This window comes from Lactuca sativa, chromosome 9 (assembly GCF_002870075.4).
Source record: "Lactuca sativa cultivar Salinas chromosome 9, Lsat_Salinas_v11, whole genome shotgun sequence".
Taxonomy (NCBI): domain Eukaryota; kingdom Viridiplantae; phylum Streptophyta; class Magnoliopsida; order Asterales; family Asteraceae; genus Lactuca; species Lactuca sativa.
In genome coordinates this window covers 10868154-10879322 of record NC_056631.2, presented here as the reverse complement: position 1 = coordinate 10879322, position 11169 = coordinate 10868154, and the positions used below count along the sequence as shown (strand labels likewise).

Sequence of the window (11169 nt, the reverse complement as noted above, 5' to 3'; positions counted from 1 at the left end):
TGTCATACAGGTGTTTGTTTGGTTTAAAGTTTAGAGAATGAAGACATCCCATCCCATCCCATCAATGATGACAATAGCTCAATAGATATCTCAGAAAACTACAATCAACTCAAATACCATTCATTATGCTGCCTCCTGCAATTGAGGTGCCTGCATAAACAGGTACTGCAAAAAAAAAAAAAAAAAAAAACATCTTAAAAATGATTCATACAACTTTTCATGAGCAAAATTGGATATGCTTAATCATATATCTTGAGAATTATTACCTCAAATGATTTGCCAGAACGTTCAAATTCCAGCATGCATAAAGCAACTTCACAGCTCTGTGAAACAATGGGCTCTGGATCCTTGGAAAATTCCTCAAGTAGAGAGATACACTCCTCATCTGTTAACAGCAACAACAACAAAAAAAATGTTAATTGGCAAAGCAAATAGTTTGTTACCCAAATTAGCAAATATGTAAATGTAAGCAAACCTGCAATAGAGCCAAGGGCCTCAGCAGCTTCATGTCTAACCATTGGATGCTCATTCACATCCTTAAGTACCCTGGAGAGTGCATCTGAAGCATATTTGTTTTGCAATTGCCCCAACACATATGCAACCTGGAATCCCATGAAAAATCAAAATTTTATCCTTCCTACCAAAAAAAAAAATCATGATTGAAGATAAATGTGGACCTCATGTCGCAACAAAGCACTTTTTGCATTCAAAGATTCTACTATGGCAGCAACTGCTTCATCACCTCCATGATTCCGGAGTCCAAAAAGAGCTGAATATCTCTCGTACATCCCCTTTTCTTCATCTAAAATCACTTCCCTACATAATAAAACAAGATTTATAAACATCTGTAACTAAAAAGCATTGATTAAGTGAAAAAAGAAACAGCAGTAGCACCTTAGATCATGTACAGAAGAGCAAGAAGCAGGTGCAGCTGGATCAACAGAAAGAAATGGTGATTGATGGGTGTCAGTGTCACCAACATTTTTAAGCTCCTGAATTCGAGCAAGAGCCAACTCACATGTCTCTCTAACCTCTTGTGCTGGATCTGAATCCAAACTGTCTTTCAGAAGAGGAATATTACTCTCTAAACCAATGGCACCAAGAGCTTCTGCAGCCTATTCATTATGCACCACAAACATTAGCAAAACACAAGTACAAATGTTGTAAAATGCATCAAAGAAAGAAACCCAACCTCATGGCGTACAATAGGATGCAAAGAAAGATCATTAAGAACAAGCTTCAAAGCAGGAATAGCATCTGCATCTTGCATTTGACCCAAAGCAAAGGCAGCCTCATGTGCTAATAGGTTTGAAGAATCTTTTGTTGCTGCATAAAGCAAAATTATATATCTCTTAAAACTATTCACGAGTATTCAAAACATGAAAACATACATACATACATACATACAAACGAGCCAACTGTGTATGATTATTTTCCATGAAGCATAGGAGGCAAACCTAAGTTTTTGCAAAGAGAATCTTACGACTTTTCTTCAATCTAAAAACAATTCATTCCTATTTGACCGGTTGGTATGAATTTCTTTTCTTGAATTTCGATTTATACTAATTTCTTGAATCAATCATAGTTAGAATAAACCCCAAACTCCAATAAACAATAATAGTGCTCATAAAAAAAATATTGTCGTCCAAGTGTTTGTCAACAGGAGGATTGTGTCAATAGAGGTAATATAAACACTCTAAACTTGTGATTGTAGCATTCAAGCAAATGGTTAAGGATACAAGTGGGTTATGAACAATTGTTATAGATCCATCAAACACCATGGATTTTGATCAAGGAAAATGGTTCAGGAAACAAGTGCGTTAGACTGCTTTGATTTGCCAAATGTAGATGTCATTGTGTGTAGGGTTTAGATATTTTCATTTTATAGGTCCTTATTCATATAAACAGATTTCAGGCCGCTTTTTTTTTAATACAAGCAAAAATAGGTGTTTTTAATACTATTTACAAATTCGCCAATTGTCAACAAGTGTTTAGATTTCAAGTAACACTATAACACCAAGCAAAGTTTGGAATCGTCTACGAAGCAAACGATTATTGTATGAATAACAGAAACTACGAAAAATATCGCACACACAGAGATAGAGAAAGAGAACAAACCCAGGATCAGAGCATTGCGAGGGGCAGGGCCTCGAAGATTCCGGAGGGAGAATAGGACTCTAAACCGCTCCGAAATTGGCTGCGTTTGGTCCAATAATCGCTCACAAAGAAATGTCTCTGTCTCGGGAGTGACTTCGAACGAATTTCCATCAACCGCCATTCTGATATCAGCTTGAAACTTGTTGTGATTTCAAGAACAGAGAAAGGTGGAGAGATCGAGTTACCAAAACCCTAAATCTTGCTAAGAACTCCTAGTTTTCGACGTTACTGCGGGGAAGGCATTTTATCATAGCTTAAGTTTGCAGCCATCGGCCCACGCAATTTTTTTTCTGGACCTTATACTTTGGGAAAATACTACTCATGTCCTAAGCAATTCATCTATTACTCAAAAGTTTTTACACTTTATTGTGTAACGATGTTATGGATGTTCATTGTTCATTAAAGATATTGTTATATGAAGCTACAAATGGACACATGTTTAAAATTGTTTTAACATTCAAAAGTTAAGATTGAACTAGAAGAAAGAAGACCATATATTATAGACAAAACTGCAAAATTGGTCCTTGTGGTTTGCAAAAACTTTGGATAGGGTCCAAAAAGTTTTCAACTTGCATGGAATGTCCAAAATCAAGAATTTTCTTTGGTTTTGGACCTTGAAAATTTGAAAAGACTATTTTGCCCTTATTATTTATTTTTCACATTTTCTTTATTTGTTTTAATTGTTTTATTATTAAAAAGAAAGCAAAAGAAAAGAAAAAAATAAGGCAAGTCCACCCCACCCGATTTCTCTCTCTCTCTCTCTCTCTCTCTCTCTCTCTCTCTCTCTCTCATCAGGTCGTCTTCCTCAACCCTGGTTCATTTCCTTCCAATTTGTCCGATCAATCTCATAGTCCTATTTTGGAGGTTAGTTTCATCTATAATTCGAAACAAGAACTGAAATTTACTACCATTATATAAAATATTTTCTTCTGAAGTTTCAAATTTCTTCATCTGGGTCGATTGAAAAGTAGCTGCAACTCAAAAAAACAAAACCCACCCTCCCCTGTTTGAATCTTAAATTTACAAGCCCTAAATTTACAATATCCATGGCAGTAAAGCCCAAACTGTGTTGGAATTCTTCTTTGGATTTGACAAGACATGGTGGTGGAGACGATATGATTGCGGGTACGTGAAATGCCCGGGTCGACAGTGATAAGAACATGACTCTCTAAAAAAAAAACTTTACAAATTTACAATTTTAACACTAACCTTCAATGAGAACTAGGACCCATCCTAGACGACCCTGATACGCTACGATCGGAAGCTGCTTCGAACACCTATAACCATCTATTAACAGTCGATTTCTTTTGTATTGACCCTATCGAACTTGGGCAAGGGCTAGGGTTACAACTTGGGCTCTAAATCATAGCTGGAATCACCGATTTGATCTTAGTCAATCTCAGAGAAGAAACTCGAGGTGAAGGAACACGAGGGGAAGAAGCATAAGGTGAACATATTGAAAATTCTTCACGAAGTGAAGTATTTGTGATGTTGTGTCTCTGATTTGTGGAAGATGCAGCAAAATGGGTTGAAGATGAAGGGTGGGGAAGACGATATGAATAGAAAAGGTCATGTGTGTGTGTGTGAGAGAGAGAGAGAGAGAGAGAAAGATCAGGTGGGGGTGGACCCGTCCTATTTTTCTTTTCTTTTGCTTTCTTTTTAATAATAAAACAATTAAACAAATAAAGAAAATGTTAAAAATAAATAATAAGGGCAAAATAGTCCTTTTAAATTTTAAAGGATCAAAACCAAAGAAAATTTTTGATTTTGGACTTTCTATGCAAGCTGAAAACTTTTTGGACCCCATCCCAACTTTTTTTGCAAACCACAAGGACCAATTTTACAGTTTTGTCTATATTATATATACATGGTATCATGACAATAAAATCGGTGTTTTTTTTGTATTTTTTATTATTAAATACAGTCAGAAATATTTCGGTTGACTTATTGATCTCTAATATTTTTTAGGTTATTTAGAATGATGACACATTTTCTCTAATCTAGTTCTAAATTGTATTATTATTTTAGACAATATTTGGCTTGAGACACTATATCAACACCAGATACTGTTAGTCTATAATATTTTTTAGATCATAATTTTGTAATTTTTTTCAAATTGAAGTTATAAATTAAAATAAATAATCCTTAAAAAAGATAAATTCAAGCAAAACAATGTAATTTGAATCCATTAGGAGTGTAAAAAATATTAAATATAGTTATACATAAATATCACTACTCCATCACGTAAATTATCTAATTTTTTTTTTTGTATTAATTATACAAGGACTATTTGGTTATGAGAAATTAAATACACTCTTACCTTTTTATCATCCTCGTGTGAAATGGTAACATGTGTCATATTTTAATAAGGTTAATACTCTATCCATCTCATAATTATTATTTATTTTTTATTTTTAAAGTCTTTGTTGATCAACTTTGACTTTAAATATTTTTATCTGTGTTATGCATTACTTGATTAAACTTATAACAATAAAAATACGTTTAATACACAATTCATTCATATATTTTGCATCAAATATTATATATTAGAAATAAAAATATTTAAAATCAAAGTTAAAGAATAAAGACTTTAAAAGTTATAAGTGAACAATAAATATGACACGGATGTAGTAATATTTTAATATATTTGTATCATTTCAAATCAATAGGAAAATATGTAGGAAAACATATTTGATTTCTCTTTTGTTAGTGATATAAGTCATATGATATATTTACCATCATCTAATTTTCTGTAAAATTAGATGTACTTTTACATTCTCAATTATATCCTATGTGTTATTATGTGGCAGTATTGTTGATGTTTTTGGCTATTAAACTACCCATAATATTATTGTGATCAATATACATTCAAATCATTATATTTTGACAATTTATGCAGTTTAACTATATTTTTTTGATCAACGAAATATATCCATTTTTTAAAAAGTTCTCGTTACGACCACCATGATCCTAATTTCTGGTTTAGCATATGTTAAAACTAACATAGCTTCTTATTTACATATATGACATTATATGTATTCTATAAAATACCTTATTGTTATCTTAAATGACTTCTCATTTCTAATATAGCACATTATATCACATATAAATATACAACGTACGTATCATTTTAGAAAGTTAGATGTTTTTTTTAGGAAATATATATGATGACACTTAGGTTAATGGGAAGTCTTGTCAATTTTAACACCGGCTAAACCAAAAATAAGGGGTCAGAGGGACTTTCTTTCAAAGTAGGTGGCTTTCATCGAACAGAATAAAATATAATAGTTAAAATAAAAAACCAAAATATAGTGACTTGCATGTATATTGTCCAAATACTTGTATTAATAATAGCTCAAGGTGTGTAGAGCAGAAAATCCATAGGCGAAGGGTCATTCCTGGACAGTATAAACATGATGAAACGAACAACCGAAATATATTCCGGTTGGTTAGTCATCGGTGAAAATCGGCAATCGGCGTTTAATGGCAATACCAGCAACCATTTGGGCAAGAATCAAAAAACGATGCATACGATCCACTGATCTTTGGTTCCTGTCACACCGTAAATATCGATGATTCTATGTTTTGATCATAAACAATTTCCTCCTTTATTCCGCTGTATCTATATCTGTACACGTTAAAAAAAATCGTTTTGTTGTAGGGTTGTTTTGAGGATGGGATTGAGTAAAACCGAAATTAATCTGAAAAGATTGCTAGCAGCTGCTCCACAGCAACAAAACAAAGTGAAACTTGTGCATGTAAGTCCTCTAAACTTCGATAATATTTTCTTGCTTATCCACTTTTCAGTTTACATCTTCAGAAACCTCGAGATTTGTCGATTCGGAAAATGCTGATCACATAATTCATTGCTTGTGTAAATTTGTAAATCTTGTTTGCCACAAAATTGTGCCTGTCACCTGTTTGATTAAATGTCTCAGTAATCAAAGATTTAAGCGCCATTGATAACATCTCACATTATGGAATGTGGAGCTAATTCGATGGTTATCTTGCAGTATGTTGCTACTTTACGCGAACAGTTGGAACAACTCGCCACAGAGCAAACTCCAGAAGGACTACCCAGGCATGGTTTCTTTAATTTTCTCTTTAATTCACCTTTGCGTGTGTGTTTGTGAATAGATTGCTATTATGGTGTCCAAGAACTCCACAAAATGTTTGATAAGATGATGGTTTTTCCTCTTGTGCCCATAGACTTTCAAAAGCTACAGTGAATGATTACTCGGAGAAAATTGAAGCCATTGCAGCCAAGCTGGCTATCCCTGTGGTAAGTATGTTTGTGTATGTTACAATACATATAGTTTTAAAATACTCCAGATGATACAATCTACATAATCATATATATATATAACAATTTTGGCAGCTGGAGAGTGTACAAACGCCTGAGCTGAGAGTGAAAACATGTGTTAAAGAAAACAGCAGTAAAAAAGAAGAAGAAAGTATTAACCTTTCACCAGGGTTGAGAAGAAGACTAGTGTAAGCAGAAACTAGAGAAATGACAATCATTCTGAATTAGTGGAATTTAGGTTTTATCTCATATGATTTTGGATCTTGTTGATTTCAGGCCTTCTTCTGGTGAACATAGAGGCCAAGATAGTTGTGAATCATCGTCTGGTTCATCATCACCTGTTAAATTGGATGCTGCAGCACAAGTACATATCACAAAACACAGGAAGCTTCAAGAAGATTTGACAGATGAAATGGTGGATTTGGCACGACAGCTCAAAGAGAGAAGTCTTTTGATGAACAAATCCATACAAAATACCGAAAGAGTAAGTTTTTTTTTTTTTTTTTCTTCACATTTGTATATTGACCATTGACTATTTGTTTGGTGGGATTTGACTTTTGAGTGCAGATTCTTGATTCGACTGAAAAAGCAGTGGAGCATAGCCTGGCAAGCACAGGGCAGACGAATACACAGGCTATGGCTGTATACACACAGACTTCCAACACCTCATGCTTCACGTGGCTTCTCATGTTTTTAATGACGTGTATCTTCGTCATGGTGGTTCTTCTTATCAAGGTCACTTAAACAACTATTTTACCTGAATTGGTCATATTTTATACTATAATAAAATCAGCTTGTTCTATAGATTCGTATATTACGTACTCTGGTCATTGAATGTCTGTCTAAAATAGTATGAGATGCAATTTTATTATCAACTTGTTCTCTTCAAGATTCATGATCGAGCATAATGAAGCATTTACGGACTTAAATGAATCTTGTTCTCTTCAGTTTAAAAACAACCAGCCATGTATAAAAAAGAAAAGCAAGAAGCTAGAGCATAAAATCAATTACAAAGTGTTCATATGGTTTTTTAATCAATTAACCCAAAAAAAAAGTTACCATTCATGTTGAAGTACAAAAGGAAAGAAAGTTCTCTAATGGAATCGACAATTTCCTTGTTAATAAATTTTTTGAGAAAAGTACAATGGGGATTTTGTACATTAACCATTTTAACAATGTGTAATACATCATGTTTTTTGTTTTAAATAATCTAACGAACTTATTATTTTTTATCATTATGACTAAAATCTACAATAAATGATAAAAAGAATGTTACATAAAATGATAAAAAAAATTTACAATAAATGATAAAACCTTACTATAGTTATATAATTTTCTACTTTTTTTTAGTTAACCCCATTACGAACGTAAAACCAGAAATAAAAATTACAAAGTTGGTTAGCAAGCAGACTTTTTAAAGATTGGGTGTGTAATTTCAAAATCTTAAAAGTTGGTCATGACTTGCGTAAAAAAACTGAAACTAAAAAAGCGCAAATTGAATTAATGCACCAGCCGGGAATCGAACCCGGGTCTGTACCGTGGCAGGGTACTATTCTACCACTAGACCACTGGTGCTAGATATTTTTAGTGCCAAATATATTCTATAAAGACACCTAATGATATTCCACGTTTATTGAGAACAATACATTTTTAGTTATATTTTATATTTCAGTTGATAAAATGTGTCAAATTTGTTCTTTATTGAGTCCTTTTACACTATAGGGAGTGGAAGAAAAACTTTTCATATTTTTTGTTGGTTATACCATTTTTTCTTTTATTTTTCTTTTTTTCACCTAAAATTCAAGGAATAGTTGAGAAGTTTTCCTCACTATTTTGTTTTTCTTTTAAATAAAATAAATTTATTTTTTATGATTTGTAATTTTTAAATTAAAAATAACCAAAAAATTTAATTAAAAAGAAAATGCATTTCATTAATTAAAATAAAAATTACAATAAACCTAAAATTTAAAAAAGTAGAAAATTAAAAAAAAAAAAAACAAGAAAAACAAAAACAAAAACAAAAAATCAAACAAACCAACAACCTATGAAAAATATTTTTTCATAATTTTTTCCCTCTTCTTCATCACAAGCTCGCGAGTCGGTCCCGAGAGATGGTCGGTGTTTTCCATCAAGAACTTCATATCCTCCATTTCTTGTCTCTCCACCCGATCATTCTTCCTTGTTTTTCTTTTTTTTCTTTGTCGAACGCCAAACGTTCGGAGAAATTAAGATTATATCGATCAAACAACGCTATTATTTTCCACATTTCGTCAAAGTCCATGCTGAAATCTGATGGACCCGAAGAAGTCCCTTTTCCCTTCCTATTTGCTTTGTCACTACCCATCGGTCGGACAATTTCTTCTACCTCGAGTTCGTCCTCCTAATTTAAATCTAGACCGACATTTGCAGAGTAACATTTGGAACTTGAACCGGGTAATATTGTATAATATTTTGGTATTGAAATCGTAGTGGAGATTGAATGGGAACATCGAGTTGGGGACGATAAACTCCTTGTGATGATGAATCGATAGCAAAAATGTTTCGAGTAGGGGTGCTTAAACTCGAAACAAGAGTTTTTTTTCCTTTGATCGGAGGTTGGGTTTTGATTGTCGGGATTCATGTAACATCCATAAAATCTAGGCCAATTTAAAACTTTTTAAATCATTTAAAACCATTCACATATTACAATTTGTTTTCAAAATAGTTTAAGCATCAAAGTTCCCAGAAAATCATAATCATCAATCGAGGAAGTGTACGGTCACGCCTTCGCCTTTCCGCGGTCATCAGCTGAACCTGAAACAATAAACTGAAACTGAAAGCCTGAAAGCTTAGTGAGTTACCCCCAAAATACCCATACACACAATAATACACATACAATAACAAACAACATACTATGAGCCCAATCATCCATCGGAATGGAATACCCCAGGCCCTCAACCATTGGGTTGGAATGCCAACATACTGATACACTTCACATAACACATATACAACTACAACATCTACTGGGTCCACAGCTTTATAGATTGGATTATCCTTGGGCCCACAATGTGAGACTGGATTACCTTCCGGGCCCACAACTCACATCTGGATTGCCATCGAGCCCACAGTACGTCTCCCTCACCTCGTTTCTGGAATGCTCTCGGGTTTGTTGGTTACCGCACGGAGCAGTTTCACCTCAACCCATCTCACATAATATGTCGACATATAACACAACTAATGCACATACAGATAATCACATAATACTACAGGTAGTCCTATAGATCTACCTAACTGGTATAACAACTATCATGCATATAGTCAGACCAACTATAGGTCACTAAGCATAGCCACATCCGATCTACCAGGATACCGATCTAACAAATCATACTAGCATATAACTATCATATCTACCAGGATATCAACTAACATATCACAACAGTAATACTCTCAATAACAAAACAAAGGGCCGGCCTTGGTGCCTTAGACCCTTGAGTACAGTGAGGTTAACTCAGCTCGCAACTGACGCGCTGAAGTGATAAGCTCCACTCTCAGATCACTATTACAACTCCACTACCTATATTCACCATAAAACCATATCCATAAATTTCCAATTTCCCAAAATGCCCCCAGAAGTCAACTATTCAACCCTTGGTCAAAGCCCAAGTCAATGGTCAAGGTCAACAATCCGGGTTGACCTCAACTCGTCGAGTTCCTTGAATAACTCTTCAACTCGTCGAGTTACTTGAGTGACTCGTCGAGTTCCTAATGTTTGCGGCCGTAAACTCCTTGGCCAACTCGTCGAGTTCCCCTTGCAACTCGCCAAGTCCATGCATGCCAAAAAAACTGGGAAAACCCTAACTGACTCGCCGAGTCACCCCACTGACTCGCCGAGTCCACGACAAACTTCATCCGACTCGACGAGTTAACCATGCAACTCGTCGAGTCCCTTCAGTTCATTATCCATTCAGATGCTTTTTAAGCCATCTTAAAGTTCCGTATTGCAGATCTAGCTTCCCAAGGCATGTTTATCACGTAAAGTTGCAAACTTTATGTGCATGCAAGGCTCTAAAGACTCTAAATGACAAATCCAAGCTTGAAATGGAGTTTTACACTTAAGGAGGGGTTCATACTTGCCAAAGCTGATAACTTTATGGACTTAGAGACCAAATAGAGTTCAGATCTGAAGCTACAACTTCATATCTGAGCTCATGCCCAAGAATAGCTTCATAATATGCTAGAAAAGCCCAAATCTTTAACCAAATGAGATCTAGAATGAAATGAGGTCAAGGTAACGACTTGGTACCTTCCAAAAGATGCCAACTGAGGTAGATATCAGATCCCCACATGTTCCTTGCTTCTAGACACTTTCTCTCCAAGCTCTTCTCACCAAGAATCTTCTTTCAAAGCTTAAAATACACAAATGGAGCACTCTCACACGGATTAGGGCTTATGGACTATCAAGAGGCTGTAACGAGAGGCTGAGGAGGCCAATGATCCCTTTAAATAGGGTGTAAAACCCCGAAATTTAGGGTTTCATCCTCCAGCTCCTACTCGTCGAGTCCCTACTTAGACTCAGCGAGTAGGTCACTTAAACATGTGGACCAACCCGCTACTACTCGACGAGTCGGTCAACCAACTCATCGAGTAGACCTTGAAATCATGAGAATTTATAACTGTAAGTTGATACTCGAGAATCGAGGCGTTACGGGTTTTTTTTTTTTTTTTTTTTT

General features: G+C 34.7%; 2 protein-coding genes and 1 non-coding gene across 4 annotated transcripts in view; 1 reads left to right on the top strand and 2 right to left on the bottom strand.

Moving 5' to 3' along the window:
• Positions 1-2430, bottom strand: part of LOC111881252 (deoxyhypusine hydroxylase) — a 2743-nt gene extending 313 nt beyond the window's left edge. For both annotated transcript variants that reach the window (XR_002846751.3, XM_023877671.3), the window contains exons 1-7: positions 2119-2430; positions 1193-1326; positions 895-1115; positions 678-816; positions 476-602; positions 267-385; positions 1-165 (exon numbers count right to left, since the gene is read on the bottom strand). The exon at positions 1-165 is cut by the window's left edge. Coding sequence is in view for 1 of the 2 variants with exons in the window: in XM_023877671.3 (XP_023733439.1) it covers positions 124-165; positions 267-385; positions 476-602; positions 678-816; positions 895-1115; positions 1193-1326; positions 2119-2278 (942 nt within the window). In the remaining variant the exon portion in view is untranslated. The remainder of the gene's footprint in view (positions 166-266; positions 386-475; positions 603-677; positions 817-894; positions 1116-1192; positions 1327-2118) is intronic.
• A 3152-nt stretch (positions 2431-5582) lies between these two features.
• LOC111881239 (uncharacterized) lies at positions 5583-7335 on the top strand. Its single transcript, XM_023877656.3, has 7 exons — positions 5583-5719; positions 5819-5915; positions 6171-6238; positions 6367-6439; positions 6536-6648; positions 6737-6944; positions 7028-7335. The coding sequence occupies exons 2-7, from the start codon at positions 5832-5834 to the stop codon at positions 7202-7204; spliced, it is 723 nt and encodes a 240-aa protein (XP_023733424.1). The 5' UTR covers positions 5583-5719; positions 5819-5831; the 3' UTR covers positions 7205-7335.
• A 629-nt stretch (positions 7336-7964) lies between these two features.
• TRNAG-GCC (transfer RNA glycine (anticodon GCC)) lies at positions 7965-8035 on the bottom strand. Its single transcript has one exon. It is a non-coding gene; the product is annotated as a tRNA-Gly (tRNA).
• Positions 8036-11169: the final 3134 nt, after the last annotated feature.

What these genes read in the sequence shown, in the direction of transcription:
- LOC111881239 (XM_023877656.3), top strand. Translation starts at nt 5,832, where the DNA reads ATGGGATTGAGTAAAACCGAAATTAATCTGAAAAGATTGCTAGCAGCT. An exon ending in ACAAAGTGAAACTTGTGCAT is followed by an intron (nt 5,916 to 6,170) that starts GTAAGTCCTCTA and finishes GTTATCTTGCAG; the next exon opens with TATGTTGCTACTTTACGCGA. An exon ending in GGGTTGAGAAGAAGACTAGT is followed by an intron (nt 6,649 to 6,736) that starts GTAAGCAGAAAC and finishes TGTTGATTTCAG; the next exon opens with GCCTTCTTCTGGTGAACATA.